The following is a 19778-nucleotide window of genomic DNA, read 5'->3' as shown; positions in this document are numbered from 1 at the left end:
TCATTTGGCAGAAAATTGAACATAAAATAAATCTACTTATTAATTTTTATCAGTGTAGAATCACCTTATTGTGTGAATTGTTGTTTATACCCACAATGGACAAACAAACATCTTTTGCATTTCCTTAAAGGAAAAATAATTATTATTTATATAATTTCTGCTTGACTCCTTGTACCTATAGACACACCTGCGATATTGTTATTGTTGCTCATGTGTGTTTTTCCCAAACCTTCGATATGGCGACCTATTTTTAATGATAAGAAACTATTGGGACTCAAATCACAATATAAATCATGACAAAAATCAAATTCATACATAATGTAGAAACTAATTTAAGACTGAAACACACACACATAAATCTTCACTAAATGGTTGGGGAAATCCAAATAATCTCCTGCAAACCATTCTTGGGGGACCACTGATGTATTGTGAATCATATTGGAAGTTACCCTGCGATTTGCCTCTTCTACACTCAGAAGGCACTTTGTTTGAAGTCTTGACAGTTTGGATACCATTAGGCCGCTTTAAATCCAGTTTACTGACAAAAGTTTGCCGTAATGATGGACAAAGTTCCAAAAGCAAATGGCTTTCATACCTCACTCTCAATCCATTTGAGCTTCCAATGAATAATCAATGACCTCTTCTCTCTGCTTCTTCCCCGCTCGCACCATCTGTCTCTCACATCCTGACACCAATTACAAGTACACAATGCACACACACACTTGTGTGATTGATGTAAAGTCGAGGACTTTCTCTCTCGCACACGGGGACGGGAGCTTAAGAGGCGTCATCACACTGACAACTGCTTTCGGCAGTTAGTTGTTTCTCTCCTCGCTCGTCTCACTTGTGTTTTTTGTCATGCAGATCAGGACATCACTCCTGTCATTAATGAGCCCATATTGGATTTAAATTATCAGACAATTACGAGACTGTTTCCCCATTAGGACTCTACACATATATAACACATGTGGCCAGTCTGCACATGCTCAGATGTACATGTGTAATGATAGTGTGTCAGGAGTAAATGGTCTGCATTTATGTCACTCTTTTCTTGTCATCATGATGTGCAACCCTCTTATGATCATCATGATAATCAGGCTGCCTGGATTTATTTAGATATTTATGGCTGTAGAATTGTCAAATCTGGAAGTTATTCTACCGTTTAGGAATTACGGTACTGAGAAGCTGACGACACAAACGTGTGACGTGCTGGTGAACGTCGCCTGTGACTGGTGGACGGTCGTTCCGTGGGAATGACACGTATATGGCCTCAAAACTCGATTTCTCTGCTGATCAGCTGACTGTCGTGGGTGGAGCCAGTTGAGCTCCACCCTGACCATACGTACCATTTTACTCTGGTACTCCAGTGGAAGAGGGCTGAAAATGGAACAGTTTGGGCTGGTTATTTTGGCACTATTCCTAATGGAAAAGCAAACAAATACCTACTGTACCAAACTGAATGGTTCCATTTGATGGAAACACATCTTGAGCCTCCGTCTCCCCCATGATTATCTTCTGCATACTGTCTGTAAAGAGTGGCTATTTGAGTTAGTGTTGCCTCTCTATCATTTAGAGCCAGTCGAATCATTCTCCTCTGACCTTTGGCAGCAACAAGATGTTTCCACCCAGAGAACTGCTGCTCACTGGATTTTTTTTTTTCCTCTGACCGTTCCCTCTAAACCCTAGAGATAGTTGTGTGTGAAAAACCCAACAGATCAGCAAATATCGAAAATACTCGGATGAATCCATCTGGCAACAACAGCCGTACCGCGTTCAACAACACTTAAATCAACTTTCCTCCCCCAGTCCGACACTTCGGCAGCTGGTCTTGACCGTGACGAAATATGAGTTGCCGCCATGTGGCTGACTGATTAGTTATGTGCTTTAACAAGCAGATGAAATGGTGATAATTAATAAAGTTGTCGTTGATCGTGTATGAATGTGCGAACACAAGGTATTAAAAAATAAGAAGATTTTTAATTAAACATATTTTCACAATGTTAACACGCTTCTAAACGGACTCTGGATGGATTTGCCACTGTTGCAATTCTTCCTCTTAATGGACTTGTTTCTTTTAGGAGTCTTCATCTCTGTGTGTGTGTGTATGTCCTTGTATTTATATCTTCGTGAGGTCCAAAGAACATACAAACCTATCTTTGTGGGGACATTTTGTCTGGACTGCACAACGTTAAAGGGCTTTTTCAGGGTTAAGACCTGGTTTAACCCTGTTTTGTTTTTGTTTTTTTAAACTCACAGATAGCTCTACGTCACTCTCTCACCCTGCGTGTACTTGTTTGTGTATGTTTGTGAGGTCCAGAAAACACACAGACCTATCTTTGTGGGGACATTTTGTATGGCCCCCCACAATTTTAAAGGGCTTTTTCAGAGTTAAGACCTGGTTTTAGGGTTAGGGTTAGGCACTTGGTTGTTGTGGTTAAGGTTAGGGTAAGGGGCTTGTGAATGCATTATGTCTTGAGTGTATGTGCCTGTATTTTCCACCTCTTGAGGACCTTAACTGGCTTAAACCCTGACCATGTCAGGACTGTTAGTCCTGATTAGGACCAAAACCTGGTCCTAATAAGGCAGAACCACATTTTTGAGGAGCTGTTTAAGTTTAGGGCTAATATTTGAGTTGTGGTTATGGTTAAGATTAGTGATAACACTTTGTTTATGCTGTCCAACTGAATAGAAAGTCAATGAGAGTTGTTAAATGGATGTGTGAGGGAGGGAGAGGCTGAACTGGTTGGCTGAATTTCTGTTTTCCATACCAGATACTTAAAGGAAGGAAAACAGCAACTGTCTTTGGAGACACAGAATTCCCTCCGTCCCCTCTGCGCCTCACAGTGCAGCTTTTGTTCTGTGTAATTTGATGTGCTGTGTTTGTTTGTCCCATTTCCCCGGTGCATCCTTAGCTCCAACGCCATATGACATCACATTTGTGTTTGTTGCCAGAAGACAAATGGCCCACGACGCTGCTCATTTTTTTTTTTTTAACTAAGCTGCTGTGAGAGAAAGAATCCTTCACCACACAGAGACAAACGATTGTGTATACTGGGGGAAAGTAATAAAACGACAGTCGGTTAACTGGCAAAATGTGATTTAAATTATGGTTTTTTTTTCTGTCTATTTGATTCTCGTCTCTCTGACAGTGTGTCCTCAAATTATGGCTGAGTGATTGTTGTCTTGCCTTCAAAATATTATCTGCAATTTCCCTCAAAGTCCTTTCCTTTTTAAACTTTAACAACTGTTAAAGGATGATATTGTCAGATAGTAAATTGTGGCCAACTTGTCAATAACAGCCTGACTCTAAAGTAAAGAGTTAGAAGTCAAGTAATAATTGATATTTTTTTAATTGTTTCACAGAGCCATATTTCACTCACGCTTATTAATTAGCATTATCGCTAAGTGGTTTGGTAAACAGAATGCAAATGGCCTGGGTTGTTATATATTTATCAGGGGCCAGTGACAATCCGTGGCCATACTTCATTTGCTGTGATCAAAACAAAATTAACCTCCCTGTTATTGACACAGAGTTAAACCAAAATGGCTTCCAATGAGTGAGTAACTTTCCTCCGAATGAAAACAGCTCCTCTCTGCAGCAACTTTCACACGGGAAAATCTCATTCAAAGATATAGAAAACTTACTTTTTTAAATGGGTTAAAATACCTCAGTTGATAAGAAAGTTATCAACTAATGCAAAGTGGGTAATGGCGAGCGTCGCTGTTGACGTGCTGTGATGTTTTCAATGATGACTCAGTCTGGGGGAAAAAAAGGATTTTCAAGCGCTGCTTTGAAGTTGTGGACCAGTTGATGACCATGACAAAAAATGATATCGACTTGGCAATTTTGAAGCTAAATTGTGCAGCATTTCATCAACGCCACAGTTAGTGACCGCGATGATATAATCTATAATCTTTGTGGACTCGAGTGTGTCCCAGTTCTTATTTCGTTAAAGGGGCGTGGCGAGTCTGGGTCATTAGGTGCATTTGAATTGGATCCATTTTTATTTTTTACATGAATAGACATAATTGGTTTAGGTGTTTCTGCTTTATTACAAAAAGGACACAGTATCCATAGGTGTGGTAATTATTAGTCACTCTGATACATTTCCAACAGGGGGAGACCAAGCATGTTCAACCTGGGATATTTGGATATACAGGGAAAACATTTATATATGAGGTATTTTTATATAAACTGGTAAAATGATGTACAAAAATACAAATAAAAACATGTGAATGATAGAACTGCTTCTCCTCATTCATACCATTAGGAAGGAGGGAGTCAAGCTAATGTATCCAATTTCATTATCAGAGGATTCTATCATTAGAGATCAGAGGCATCTTAAATGACTCTTTTTCTAAATGCATGGTACATTTGTCTGACTGTTAATCGCATAACTGTTGAGTGGTTCCATTGGTGGTGTTTGGATAAGAAATGCGAGAGATATCGGTAGAAATGCGACGGACATATCGCTAAAAGAGCCGCTGACTTCTCAAATCTTTCATTATTTGCTATTGTTATTATCATACATGCTTATTTCAATATCTTTATTTACAGTAATTTTGTGTAAAAATATAAAATGAAAAAATGAACACATTTTGTTGAAAACAAAACAATAAAAACATTGATACAAAATGACACTCACAAAAACTTAGTGTGATTATGTAGCTGCTGGCCACAGATGCTTTCTCTTCATTGTCTACTGCTTTATCCTCCACATGAGGGTTGCTGGTGCCAATCCCAGCTGACATGCACCCTGGACCGGCCACCAGTGCCAACATATAGAGACAAACAATTGTTCAATTTAGAAATTTAGAGTGTTCAAGTAACCTCTGCATGTGTTTGGACATATGGGAGAAAACCGGCGTACCCGGAGAAAGCCTGTGCACACACAGGGAGAACATGGTGAACCAGCAACCCTCCTGCTGCGAGGCAACAGCGCTGACCCCATGCACCACTGGGTACCCTGCATTTTCTTTTTACCAACATAAAATACATTTCACAGACGCTTTGAATCACAACGAAGCAAGCCTCTAACCATAACATCCAGGCCAGACTTTAGATGAGTGAAGTGATTTCCCTTCATCGTGGACTAGCAGTGAATGCAATTATGACGGCGAGAGTTACTACAAGGAACAGAGGACAGAAAATGCCTCGGTCTCTCGGGGAGGTTTGACCTTACAAACTTATTACATAAATCATTGCAATGCATCTAGACACGTCCTCGGTGATATTTCCCGGGGTCGTCGGGTGTTTCAGGTCAAATACCACTAGTCCCGCAGCTTTGAACGATGTTGGTTAAAAACATCAAGGCAAAGTCTGAAAAGAGCAGGCAATTAAATACGAGTGTTTACTAATCAGTGAGGCGGTGGAAACAAATCAAGGCAAAAGGCTTGACTTTGGTAAGAATCCATTGAATTAATTCAAATTCCGTGCCTATTTTTTTCTTTGCAGCCAACACGGCCAAGGTGTTTATTGAGGTGCAGGATGAGAACGACCACCCTCCCGTCTTCACCAGGACGCTCTACATCGGTGGCGTGACGGAGGACACCAAGATCTTCAGCTCTGTGCTCAAGATAGTGGTAAGAAAAACAACAACTTCTGTGTGTCATGGTTGTCTCAGCATGTGTGGGAACATCCTGAAACTGAAGAGGCCGATTCAGCAGTTGTAACTTTAGGGTTGGTAAGGTAGTGGTTCCCAGAGTCTGGGGCAGGACCCACAGAGGGGTGGTTGGAGAGTTTTTTTGAGGCCCCCTATTTTTCCAAACTTGTAGTTAACATTTACAAGTAAGTTACAATTTATATCTTGGAAATTATTTGTTTACAGATGCACCTGCCACTTGGGCCAAGGTAATTTCATAGTTCTGTAAAGATTTGGTCCCCATATAGAACATTTTGGGAAACCCAGCTCTAGAGAACAGGTTTGTACCCAACTGACATTGGGTACTCATTGGTACGCCTTTAGTTTGTACCTAATATGGACCATTGTTGTACCCTTGGTGACAATTTCGTACCTTAATTTAGGAGTTATGAAGCCATCGTGGGACACTGGGACAAGCCATTTACTCAAACATTTACATTACTCATATACTGAAAGTTACACATACTGACATGTACCGTTTAGGCAATAAGTGAAAGGGCACATATTTGTACAGGGATATCTATATATATATTTGCCTAGGATGTACCTTGGGTGTCATCTCCTCATGCTATCACTTCCCACATCTCGTCCTCAATTTCACTCGGCCTGCTGTCTGCCGTGTTCACAAGCAGGTGAGATCAACTGCGAGCTGATATCTGTGCGATCGCAGTAGCTCACGTTCACAGACACATGGGTGGACACCCTGTCTGATTATCAGCCTCCTCTGCTGAGGACTTTTTTTTTTCTACTCATTATCTTATGTGTCTACGAAAAAGTTTTAGAAGTGAATTCTACTCAGTCGTTCAGCAGTTTGACAGATAAAACGCCCTCTGGTGTGCAACTGCTGTATATACACAAAAACTCCTTCAGGCAGGTCTAATAGTTTTGCTTGACAGAGCCTGTTTTCTATAATACAGCCATGTTGTGATTGTGTTTAATGCAGATGTTGGTGAAGGAAAAGCTGTTTTTGTCAGTCTCTCACGGAGGTTTGTGTGAACGTTGCTTCCTTGTTTTTCAGTCCCCCTTAGTTGATGCATTACTATTATTACCTTATGTTGAAATTGTTGAGCTTTTACGAGCAGCAGCCACCAGTGCAGAGAGCCCTTTATTGCTTTTTTTTTTTTTTTCTGGTCACTCTGGGCTTTTGCTTTCACACTGCTCTGCCTCACTGTGCAGTTTTATTGAGTCAGCCGTAAAATCATGCCAGCAAAACTATTCAAGATTGACCAATGAAGCTACAAACATTTCTTTTTTTGGTTGTTATTGTTATAACTTATAATAATAATTAGTATTTTGAATTTCGTAATTTTTTAAAGGACGCACTTCTCTTAGATCGCTCTTTTCCATTATACAATTCTAGCAGTACTCAGCTTGACTCTACTCGGTTGAGGTATCAGACACGTTGTTTTCCGTTACTTCATAGCTCCTCCTCTACATGGGCAGGGTCATTATAGCACAGCTGCACGAAACTGCTGTGACGTTTTAACGACGACACAAAAACACAAACTAGCGACGGTCAAAGCAGTTGTTTTCGATGTGACTGAATCGTTAGACTCAGTTCCATAAAAAGATTTGTTCACAGAATAGTTCAGTTCTTCCTGCATGACCGGAGCACAGACTCTTGTCTGACACTGAACTGAAATAAGACTGAACGGCTTGTGATTCGGCTCACAATCGCCGGCTTGTCGTTAAATACCAGACTCTCTGTTAAATATTGAGAGTTTAGACATTTCCTTTGCCAAATGTCAGAGATTAAAGCATGTTTTCAGGGATTTTTAACTGATCTACAGTTCGGCATTGTTTGGTTTATTCTTGTGTTGGACGTCAAGCTCACGACTCTTCCAGTGACGACACTCTCTGACCAATCAGGGGCTGGCAGTCTGTTAACATCACATTTTAGTATGGTCACTTGGAACCTCGACAGAGCAGGTACTAAAAAAAAACACCACGTACTATCACTGATGGAAAAGCAAAAAAGGTCCTAGAACTGTTTAATGGTAAAGCTCCATTAATGTTACTTGTTCGGATTGCATCCAGGAAACTTGGAGCTGTGTTGTAAAGGGAACAGCAGCAGCTGCTCAGGGACATTAAAATAATATTGTGAAAAAGAAAGAGACAGACAAAGTGTTGTGGAGCTGATGGAGCTCAATCAGCAACTCATACAATCGTGTATTACACAACACGCAGGCCGGCAGTCTGTTGACATCACATATTAGTATCGGCTGAGCTCGCTTGGAACCTCGTCAGAGCATGTACTAAAAAAGCTCCAGGTACCAGGTACTATCACTAATGGAAAAGCAAGGAAACCGAGTACATTCGAGCCGAGTAGTGCTAGAACTGTGTAGCAGAAGTTTTTCCAACTCTTTTACTGTGACTTTCCCTGTTCAAAATAATATTAGCTGTTACAGACATGACAGTAAAAAGTGTTAAATATAAAGTTGCTTTTGTCATAATTTAATGAAGTATTGGGTCACAAAAGTAGGATCATAAAACGTTAAACTGGCATATATAAGAGATGTTTTCTGTCTTGAAGGTTTATGGATTTCCTGGTCTTTTCTGTTTACTCAGTTTTTTTCATCTTGTGTCACTTTAAGTTATCACGGAAGGCAGGATGAACATCTAGTCTGCATTTATTTTCCCCCCCCGAAAGCATGTGTCATGAACAATTCCAGTGATTTAAGCTTAAACTTCAACTTACACTTCACTCACCGCCTGCCCACACACATCGGTGTCAGTTAAATGTGTTCACACTCACTTTCTTTCCCACCACTTTATTGCAAAAGTGTTAAGAAATGCAGCGTGTCAGCTCAGTACTGGGGAAAAAAACAACGTTGTAACAGATACTTTTGCCGTGTGCCAAGTTTTATCTTTGATGTGGTGCTCATGTGGGATTGCTAATTATCAGGAATAGTGTTGAAATTTAGCCAAATCATTGGACACTGGTGCTATTAAATTCTTAATAAGATATAATCAGATGTGTCGGGTATAAAGTAACACTAAAATAGTCACTTTAATTCCATTGGGACCAAATTCACTGTCAAATAGTGTTACATTTAACACTGAAATGTATTTTATAGTGAATCTGGTCCTTATCTGATTTGGAATTAAACAGAATTTTACTGTTTCTCACATTTTTTACCATGATCTAGAATAAAACACCTGTTAAACAAATGAAAAAGCAAATTTACCCAAAGGAAACATAATAGTAAACAGCTGTTTACAGTATAACTGGTAATGGACACGAGCCAGTGATCTGTGGAGCTGAAGAGAAGTGGTTGCAATATCTAGCAAGTAAAAAGGTCAGGGAGGAAAAATTCATAAAATGGTACTTCAGAGCCTCCAGCAGGTTTAAACAAAACCTAAAATCATAAAAATGATATAAAAAAAAAAGAAGGAGGGAGCTGATCATATATCCACGTCCTTATTAACGGTATAGGCCAGGAATTTGTTACTGTCTAAAAGTAAAAAGATAAGAATACCTGGGGAAACCGCGGGGATAATGTTCACTTTATTGATGGTTTCGATTAAAACTCGGGGGTTGTTTTTACTGCGGCGGAGAATCTAACCCTTAATCTTTCACTTATGGCTTATAAAAGCTCTTTTGGGACACAGACGACTTCCCCTCAAGGACTTGATAAAGCAATGTGAATCATTCTTTATTGTGTTAAACCCGGGTTTAGCATATAAAATGGATGATTGTGCTGTGGAGGCAGACACTGAAGATACAGTAGTGCAATCACTGCAGCGACACAGAATAAGAAAAGAAACACGTGTGCAGGTGCAGATGTTCCACTGAAAAGAGCCTCCATGACATAAAACATCTAATTTTTTTTAAATAGCTTTTCTGTTTTTCTTTCTTACCACTTAGAATAGACTTAAAAATGTTAATTTATAGGTCAAGTACGATCTATAATTTACCCAAAACAAAAACTTTTTGGAGAATGACCAATGTGAAACATTTGACTTTGTAATAATAATAATATTAACAGGATAATTAATCAGGATAGGTCAACTTTTCACATATTGTCACATAAATCAGGGATGAAGACGCTCTTACAAGTTGCCCTGCCATCTTAAGCACACTCAGTCCTTAAATTTGAAGCAATTTGTCCTGGAAATTCCTTGAATTTGACATCAACCAAGGTGTTGGAACTTTGACTAATAATATTGTATATCATGCAAAACAATCCAGTACAATACAATACAGTGATAGAGTTGGGTGTGGTAAAGTTAATTAATTGTATCTAACGTGAACTGAACATGTGATTAATAAAAGTAATAGTGTGCTGCTGTTGAGACGAGGAGTCTGATCTCATGATTACACCTTGCACCATGTGGCACTTAATTGACCCTGTTTTATAAGCAGTAAGTAAAAGCATTAATGAGCAGCTATGAATAGTAACAGCGTTCGCGGGAGCTCCGGTGACAGACACTCTAAACTTCCCCCTTCACCAGTCTCCCACTTATTTTAAACACAGCCTTTCTAATCATCACGCAGATACTTCAAGCACCCAGAGCTGTTTTTGTGCCTCTGAGCTGGCGAAAGCCGACGACAGTGGTTTTTGTACCTTTCAACTGTCTAATTCTCAATAACATCCTCCCACGTTGGTTCCTCTTAAACCGGTGTGAACGCGGGCTAGTCCGGCAGAAAGTACCAAGGTTCTGAGACTACAGAATGGAACCAAAACCAGAGCCAGAACCAGAACTGTTTCTGTCTGAAAGCAGTATAGTGACCCGACATTAGGAAAAAATTGGATTATTGTGTCAACCCAACTAATAAAAGTCTTTTAAAATACATGTAAACATGTTAGTCCAACTGAAATAGCACTAAATCAAACTTATAAGTGGAGTTGAGCTACTTTTGTCAGGCCAGAGTCGTTCTCCTGTAGCTGGGACTGCTCCTTAATGACCCTCTTGTGGAGAATAAAGTCGTAGAAAATGTGATTAATCGGTTATGAAATTGGCAATTAATGTACCAATTCCACAATAATCGATAAGTTGTTGCGGCCCTAATGGACTGATTATTTTTAATATTCATGCAAAATGAAATGAATCGATACAGAGTTGCTGTAACATTCTGTGATGTATTAAGCTTGATAAGAGGCCATCATTTAACGCTGTAATTCAGGAACAGAAGGTGAAATCAAGACTTTATTTCCTCCAGTGAAAGCTCACAATCACAAAGCCATAATTCCATGACTTTATTATTTGGTGTTATGAAGAATTTTCAGTGTGAACCAGTGGGAACCACACATTTTCCAGTTGTCCTCCTGTGCCTGTAGCTGCTTTTAAACGGTTTGCCCCACATTCATGATCCAGTTACAGACTGTCTTTATACCCAATGACGGTATCTCACTCTCTTGATTTATGCTGCTCTTTCATGGAGCCTGCGCTCTGTGCTCCCTCCCTCCCTCCCTCCCTTCCATCGCATGTCTGCCAATAAGTGGAGAAGAGAAAAAAATAAATAAATAAAAGAGATTGCTCCTATTTATCAGTGTCATTCGCCACAGACAAGCACTCAGAAAATTGATGCCTGTGCGAGCTCAATAGCCTGTCACAACTGGTGCCTCAGAGGTCGATGGGAAAGGAAAAATGTGGTTTTCGAGTTCTCAGACATAAAGTGGTCTAACAAGCCCCGTGCGAGATATGATCCTCTTTTCTTTTTTTTTTGCCCTGTCATTTTCTTGCCCCACAATTGCCAACAAAAGTCAAAAAGGCCATTACTATAAGTTCATAGATTTTCCAGCAGAAAACATTCTAGGTCACTGACACCTGAGGCAATGTCGAGTCTCCAATTAACCAAAACTCCCAGTCTGTCTGCACGTCTTTGGACTGAGGAGGAAACTCATGCAGGCACAAGGGAACCGTTAACATTTCTTTTTAGAAACGCAAGGAGTTCTTCTTATTATTATTATTTTTTCCTTGAAATAAATCATGTTTTTCAGGGCCTGAACATGCCCCAAAACGCTGGTGTCATCTGGTGTCAAGTTTAACGTATATGAACGAAACTTGGTGCACACGTGTATTAAGTCGGGACAGTCAAAAAAGTCGATGAGGACCTATGGTCTAAACCCAACAGGAAGCCCGTCATCTTGGATTGAACGCCGACTCAGAGCCGATTTTGGCGATTTCGCACAATGGTATTTGAAGGAACTTGTCCTTTAGTGTGATCACCTTCAATTGTGAGTTATTCGAAATGTTCAATAATTGGATATTTTTTAAGTTAATGGATGGCTGGGCAGGGCAGTTGAGTTAACACTGTAGCACAACTCGACTGTGCATGGAAACATACTGAATGAAAACTGTTCACAGATGCTGGAAAATAAATGCTCCCCTTGAGGGGAGTAAAAAAAAAAAATCCACAGCTCTTATGGTCTGTGTCCTGTGGAAATAGAAAAATAGAAGTGTCTTGAATTTGTCACGTCCGCTGGAACTGTGAGGACCAACAAGACTGATTCACCATCAGCGAGTCTGTTTGTGTGTGTGTGTGTTAAATTGAAACGGAATCACACAAGGATGATAACCCCATCTGCGCTGTTTTTTCGCTTTAGTCTTTCAAGCGCGACACACTGCCAGCCCTATTCAGTGATATCACAGCAGGGTTTCCCATCAGCCGTCAAAGGCAAAAAAAAAAATGTCCTGTGATATCAATGATTGGAAAGTAGCCAGAAGTGCAATATGCTCAGAATGAAACTGCCACCATCACGGTCCACAGCTCCAGCAGCAGTTGTTACACACTGTCTCACTGAATCCTCAGTGTTACCAACCATGAGTGTGTTCACTCGACTTTATTATGCGGCGTCTCTTTTACATTTTTGCTCCCTCACTTGTTTGCAATTCTGACCATGGGCGGGGCTTAGGAAGCTGCCTGCTGATTGGCTACAGTTCATTGGACCGGAAGTAGTCACAGGCTCGGAGTCGCTGTCCGTCTGGAACGACATGCGACAAAATAATCGTTAATATTTTTGTCAGATGTAAACGTTAGATACTTACATTTATTTTGTCGGATGTCGATGGGGAAAACTTGGAGTCGCTGTCTGTCTGGAACATCTGACAAAAAGTATCTAACGTTTGTCAGATTATAAACTTTAGATGTCGTCGCAACAGGGAGCTGTTGCTCCAAAACTCAGTAGCCAATCAGCAAGCAGCTTCCTGAGCCCCGCCCATGGTCAGAATCGGCGCAAAAAGAGTCACAAACTAAATTTCCATTGCAAACAAAAAGTGTCTTTTCAAACAAATGAAATCCAATATTTTTAAATGATTCAATTGATATTTTCTTTGCTATTTGTGTATTTTGATTGTGTGGTTAATTTTTGTTTGTTCAATTCATAAAGTGTTGCTTACTTCATGAAAAGTGTTAACATAAATCATTGTATGGTGCGATGATTTGCATCAGGTCACAGGATTTCAGTATGGAGTACGGGCGTCGTCCTCACACCACCTCTAGATGATTTTTTATGATCAAACCTGAGGATGAATTCAGGACACAGCATGAGATTATATCACCCAGGACGGATGTTAATACCACGTATGAAGAGGGGTTTAAATTTTTTATATGCGTGTCACAGGCCACCGACAAGGACACGGGGAATTACAGCGCCATGGCTTACCGCCTCATCATCCCCCCAACACCAGAGGGCCAGGACCCCTTCGTCATCGAGACCTACACGGGCATCATCAAGTCGGCCACAATGTTTCGAAACATGCGCAGGACCTACTTCAAGTTTCAAGTCATCGCCACTGACGACTATGGGATCGGCCTCAGCAGCAGTGCTGAAGTGGTGGTGAGTGTCACTTGTGTGTGTGTGTGTGTGTGTATGAAGATCGTGAACGTATACATGCACAGTGCACGCGTGTTTAATGTGTGTGTGTGTTTACGATACTATGTGTCAGTTTGTCACCAGTGGCGTGTTGATGGCGTGTTGGGTATGGCTTCCACAGATGAATGAGACACCTGTTAATGTGTTCCATGTTTTATGAGGTTGGATTGTAAACATGAACGACTGATGCATTTAATCAATATGAAGATACACAAGCCTCACAGGATGGAAGAATGGAGGGATGGAGGGATGGATGGTGGAAGGAACAAAGGAAAAAAGGTGGATGATGGATGGAGAGACTGGGACATGAGTGATATATGGTAGGTAGGTAGGTAGGTTGGTGGATGGAAGGAAGGAAGGTAGGTACAGTATGGATGGATAGATGGACAGAGGGACACTTGGACAGACAAGGACATCATGGATGGATGACTGAATGCAGTTGAATGCATGTGTCCTCTGCTTTTATGTGAGCATCTCATTTATCAGGTAAAACTCATGCTCGCCCTCTGTGTGTGTGTGTGTGCAGAACGTGTGTCTCTTGTCTCTTGTGTGCCTTTAATTTCACTATTAATTTCCAGGATTCAGCTGCTTCCCCCTCCGCCTCATAGCTGACCTCACCTCTTTTCTTGACCGTGGCCGGGCTTATTTTTCAATCCGGTGAAATACGACTGTTTAACAAGCCACTAACAAGACAGAAGGAGGGTCTGGGACATTGTCTGGACGTGGGAGCGAGCAAGCGAGCGCTTTAAACCAGGGTGCTCGTTAATTTTCAAGGGGAAACCTAATTTCTCAGACACCACATGGGAGATTTGGCTCCGGAGCCACAGAGGCTCGGCACTTAAGAGTGAGGTCACAATTAGGCCCCGTTAAATTTGCCGCATGACACCGGTACATGGAGGCAATTACTGAACAAGAAGAAGAAGAAGAAGAAGAAGCTTTTGCATGAACACTTGAGCATGTTAATAAAGACGTCAGTGAGTCTTTTCTCTTTATTATCTGAAAGTCCTGTGTTTCACTCTCCTCCCTTGTTGTCCTGCTCTCTCTCAGGTTTCTGTCGTGAACGCCTTGGACATGCAGGTCGTCGTGTCCACCGTCCCGCCGCATTTAGTGGAGGAGAAGAAGGAGGAGCTTATCAAGTATGAGAACACGATGACATAAAATGACATCTTTTGCACACACACGAATATCCATAAAATCCAGAAACATCAAAACGTGAACTCACCTCCCTTCAGGTCGTGACGATGGAGATGATTAAAGTTATTAATGTTCTTTCTTAAATTCAGCTATTACACAACCTTCCCTGGTCTCGATCTCTCCTCTATCCTCATCTCTCCACCCACCTCTAATTATCCCTCACCTTACCATTCACTTCCAAGTGTGTTGGAGAAACTTTGTAGCCTTCAGTCAGCACAAAAGCTCAAAGGATACCATGTGTAGTTTGTCCATTGTGAGCTAATGTGAAAACAGAAATCCACACAAACCCAGCTCCTGATAAAAGGCTTGTTTTGGAGTAATTGAAAAACAACCGTTCATACAATCGTGTGATTGTACACTTAAAGGAATTGTTTTTTTTTTCAACTTCACAAGGACTAACACAAATTAAGGAAAGTTATAGTCACAGGAATGAACGCCACAAAGTAATTCAGTAAAAAAAAAGAACATCAAACCTAATTAAACAACAAATCCCTTTTAAACTCCTCTAACAATGATAATCTTTTGGCTATGTTGAATTTGGAGCTTCATATCTTCACACCACAATGTTTTTTATTTTATTTCTTAGTTTTGTTTCATGACAATGAAGATGAAGGTCTGGTTTTATGTGAGTGAACATGAGAATTAGATTTAAAGTCAATGCTGAATATTTAAGGTCAGGAATCGTTTATATCACTGTGTAGGACTGAAGGTCCAGTGTGTAATAGATCAATCACACATCAGGGAACTACGGTGGCCTTCACAGACCAGAAAGGATACTCTCTCCACTCTTTCTCTGTCAGAAATATTTTTGGCACAAAATGGCCGCCTCTGTAAATCAAGGCTCTTGCCTATAAAGGCTAATTCTAAGGCCATGAAAACCAAGCATCTTCTATTTTGACCCGCTTATATACATTTATGCATGTGCTATATTCAATCTGTTGCCTCTAAACCCGTGTAAATGTTACTCACTGGAACTTCAGAAGACTGGAGCTCACTGTGGAAATCTGTGTCAAATAGAAAAACAACAAAAAGATAAGATCGCGGATTAGCCCCGTGACTCAATCCTCTGGAGTCTGTTTTTCTAGTCCAAATTAATTAATGATGAGATTGAGATGATGAGATTCGGGAGGCATTTTTTGGCAGCTCATGGGGGAACAGTGCTTAGCCTCATTAGTTCATCTGAAAGGGAAATGAGTGTAAATAGTTGTTCTCCGGGAGCTCGCTGTGTTTTCTCCCCCACACGAGTGACACCGCCGCCGCTGCCTGGACCGAAAAACACACACATTAGTTATGTTAAGCTCTTCTGCCGTGATGTCATTTAAAAGGGGGTCTGCGATATTTCACAGTGCTGGTGATGGTCCAGGGCCATTTTACCTGAGTGCTCAAACTGTTTATCCTCTTTGGCAAAGGTAGAGAGCAAGGCTCTCCGTTATTGGCTGTAATTTGAGGTGTGGATTTCTCCCAGCCTGAAAGGGGGATTATCGCACTCCGGCTTTTGCCAAGAGCCCGCTGTGTTGCTGCCCAGTGGGACAAACATTTCCAGAGTGCAGTGCATTAGATTGGATCCTGTACCGGTTCCAGGCGCAGCGCTGCCTCAAACCGTTTGAAGTAATGGAAAAAGTGGAGTTTACTTTTTGTACAAAGTTTGATATCGCCTAACTTTTCACTCTCGCGCACCAAAGTCCATAGAGAAAAATGTGCGTTTTAAGCTCACAGTTACTCGGGAGGTGCTGGTCTACTGCTGCCACGTTGTGGTAAATCTGTGTCACTTATGTGAATCTGAACAATGGATTTCAAACCATCAAAATCATAAAATAACCAGTATTAACTCACTGATTGAGGCAGCAGTGGATTAACAGTGTGTGCGTGCTGTGATTTAAAATCCCTGGAGAGTGTGCGGTTTACAAAGCCACACAAACTTCTGTTTCTTCTCGTTAATGGTGAGATTAGGCAGCAAACCAATTCACTTAAGGTAGCATTGGTTTAATCTGCTGAGCTTTTAGTTAGGTGACAATGTCAGTACCTCAAACAACCACAAGTCTTAACAAACCCTGAACTCTCACTTTAAAGACTTTAATTTAGTGTTAACACCCATATTGTTTTATTTATTGATCAATAGGTTGCGGATGTTTTCCTCGTATTACATCCTAAGATATTCTAATTCCACCTTTTAGGCTTTATATTTTAATTTTGAACAGAGTTGAAGTCATATGACACTCACAGTTATGTTCAATACTTGTTTAAAGTCTGTCGTCTATATGGGAAAAAAATAGAAAACCTTAAATTCATTGTGAGCCTAACTATTGCATAAAGCTCTGCAAAAACTGTAAATAATGCTGAGTCATGCTGAGGGCTGTTGATTTCTTCTTCTGTACAGAATATTTGTGACAGAACTGGAGCATTTGGGCTTTTTAAAAGCACAAATGTGCTGTTTAGTATTTTCAAAGATGCACAAACGACTGTAACCGGCTTATACAATCGTTGATAGATACGCAGGTTTGTCATGTGATGTCAGTATCAGACGGGGGGGAAGAAAAAGTCTGACTCGTGTGTGTGTTTGTGTTCACACAAGTATTCTGGAGCGCCACGTCCAGGACCAGATCCCGGGCGCCAAAATAATCGTCGAGGCAATCGGGCCGCGCCGCCACGGCGACGGCTTTGAGCTGGAGGACTACAGTAAGTCGGACCTGATGGTGTACGCCATCGACCCCCTCACCAACCGAGCCATTTCTCGCCAGGAGCTTTTCAAGTGAGTGGATGAAATGTTATTACAAATATTCCCGACACCTGATGTTTTCCCAGCAGTCTCTGTTTTTTCCCCCTCAGTCCAAACAGTGAATCAGCATATGTCTCTTTCTCAGCCGCCCCCTGGCGTCCTCTGCTACAACGTCTCCGCTGTCCCTCTGCCTCCGTGTCCATTATTCGACTTTGATTATCCTACTACGGCACCAAATCTGTCACATGTCACAGGAAGGCGAGAGCAGGGCGGGTTGAGGTTAGGTATGAACACAATTGAGAGTGAGACACGAGTATATTTCAATTCGTTCGTCAATCCATCATGTCGGTGCCTCAGAGGCTGCCCCAAGAAGCCTGTGTGATTATGTCAACGCTACATTCGAGTTTTAGTTTTTTTGGACATAGGGATAGAGAGTGTTTAAGGTCTTTCTGAAACAGGACTCGTCTCATCCTGTTAAATCTGCACAGGAAAAAAGGGGAGGACTTCATTTCTTTAGAAGAAAGAGGAGAAGAGTTTGGCCTGTAAGCTGGCAACACGCGAAACTTTTCCCCTGTTTCTGAGCGCTTTCTGGTTAAATATTAAACAATATGAAAATCTCTCGACTCCACCAGAACTCGAGTTGTTGCCAGTCAAATATCAAAAACTGTTATTTTCCCTTCCTGCGTCACAGATTCATGCAGCGCTGAGCTGTCACTGCTGTGTGGCTACTGTAGATCAGTGTAGACGTCGAGTCTATAAACCCGGAGTCTCAAGAGCCAGAGGGATTGAGTTCAAGTTCAATTCAACACCAGATAACCTAAGAAAGAGTTGAGGTCCAGGATGGACTTAAGTGCGGCAACTAGAGGTGACAAATAAATAAACTAAAACGTGAATGACAGCATTTCAGCGAGAAATTTGTAATGTGTAACTGGAGTTTGATTTGTATATACTGTATGTAAAGTATTTTATTTATATTTATATTATATATATATATTTATATTTTTTTTCTGCCATTTTAGTCACTTTTTTGTCATCAATTACTTAATTCATAAGTCAATTTCAAGTCAAGTCAATTTTATTGGCACAATTTGCCTCAAAGGGTCTAAGGATAGAGGGTGTACAGCAAGTTACACCCTCTATCATTAGACCCTGACACAGAGGTTATAATAGTTTTGACTTTTTGTCTAAAATTGGTTAGTTTGAGTTCGTTTTTATAGCGGGTTTGCTCATTTTTATGAGTTTTCATTTTTTTGTAAATGCTTAGTTTTAGTTCAGGTTTTATTAGTTTTAGTCTAAGGTTAGCAACAAATGTTAGGTTAGCAAAAAGCTCATAATAAGTATTTTGTGTCATAAAAAGCCAACAAAAGATGCCATTTTAAAAATGTGGACACGTGAATATGATGAATTTGATACATCTCTGTATGAAATATAACAGTCTACAAGAAATAAGACTGAAGTGCAAGATGTGCATCATAGTGCTGATGTTGAATGGTACTAGTGTGTAAGTGTTATGAGAGGGTTATTTAATTCACTTAGATGAACCAACCCAATAACAAAGCATAACCTTCTGTCCACATTGTAAACAAAACAAACTGAAAGCATTTCATTATATCACAAAAACAACCTTTTGTAATTGCCGGCGGAGAAAAAATAAATACACTTCATCACAAAGACGTATAAATTAAGCAGAGTTAGTTTTGTAAACACACAATTCAGTTTCAGTTGGTTATCGTTTTTTTTTCCTTTTTCTTTCAGTTAACGAAAACGATTTTTCCAATGTTCGTTATTTCATAAGCGTTCCATGATAACCTTGCTCGCGACCCAGTCTTTGGGAACCAATGAGCGTTGCTATCTCAAAAAACATGTTTGCCACTTCAGTCCAGAGTCCAGGAGAAACACGAACACGATGACATTATTGAAAGTAGTTTGTAAATAATATGATTTCTTTCAAATATAATATTCTTGTATTGCGTGACAAATGCACCGACAACGATTACAGGAAACAAACATAAATCATTGTCAGCCTTCAGGTCCTAATGGAGTCTCAACGTAAGTTACAAAAGTACAAAAACATTTGAAAATCCTCCGCTGCGGTGACATTTGGAGGTGCTTTGTGCATGTTCCTGAATCTATTAGCATTATATCAGTGTCCTTGAGAAGAGAACTGCAGCATTTTCTTTAAGTGGGGTGGATGGAGTAGGGGTAATTGAGGCTTTTTTTCCCCCCCACATACAAATACTGACTATTTCCCTGATCACAAATGGCAGCTTTCAGATAACGGAGCTAATTTTACAGTAGGAGAGAGGCGTGCAACATCCCTGCTTTAATGAGAATCAGCTTCTCCGTGCAGATCCTGACAGCGGAGGCATTTAGATCACAGGAGAAAGGGCCTTTTTTTATGCATGC

General features: G+C 40.6%; 1 protein-coding gene across 1 annotated transcript in view; it reads left to right on the top strand.

Moving 5' to 3' along the window:
* Positions 1–19778, top strand: part of LOC131474194 (protocadherin-15-like) — a 260291-nt gene that overhangs the window by 218630 nt on the left and 21883 nt on the right. Inside the window, exons 28-31 of the mRNA XM_058651947.1 lie at positions 5456–5583; positions 13211–13426; positions 14510–14598; positions 17229–17405. Coding sequence (XP_058507930.1) covers positions 5456–5583; positions 13211–13426; positions 14510–14598; positions 17229–17405 — 610 coding nt within the window. The remainder of the gene's footprint in view (positions 1–5455; positions 5584–13210; positions 13427–14509; positions 14599–17228; positions 17406–19778) is intronic.

Source organism: Solea solea, chromosome 15 (genome assembly GCF_958295425.1).
Source record: "Solea solea chromosome 15, fSolSol10.1, whole genome shotgun sequence".
Classification (NCBI taxonomy): domain Eukaryota; kingdom Metazoa; phylum Chordata; class Actinopteri; order Pleuronectiformes; family Soleidae; genus Solea; species Solea solea.
The sequence above is the reverse complement of the archived record's forward strand: the minus strand, read 5'-3'. Positions and strand labels throughout refer to the sequence as shown.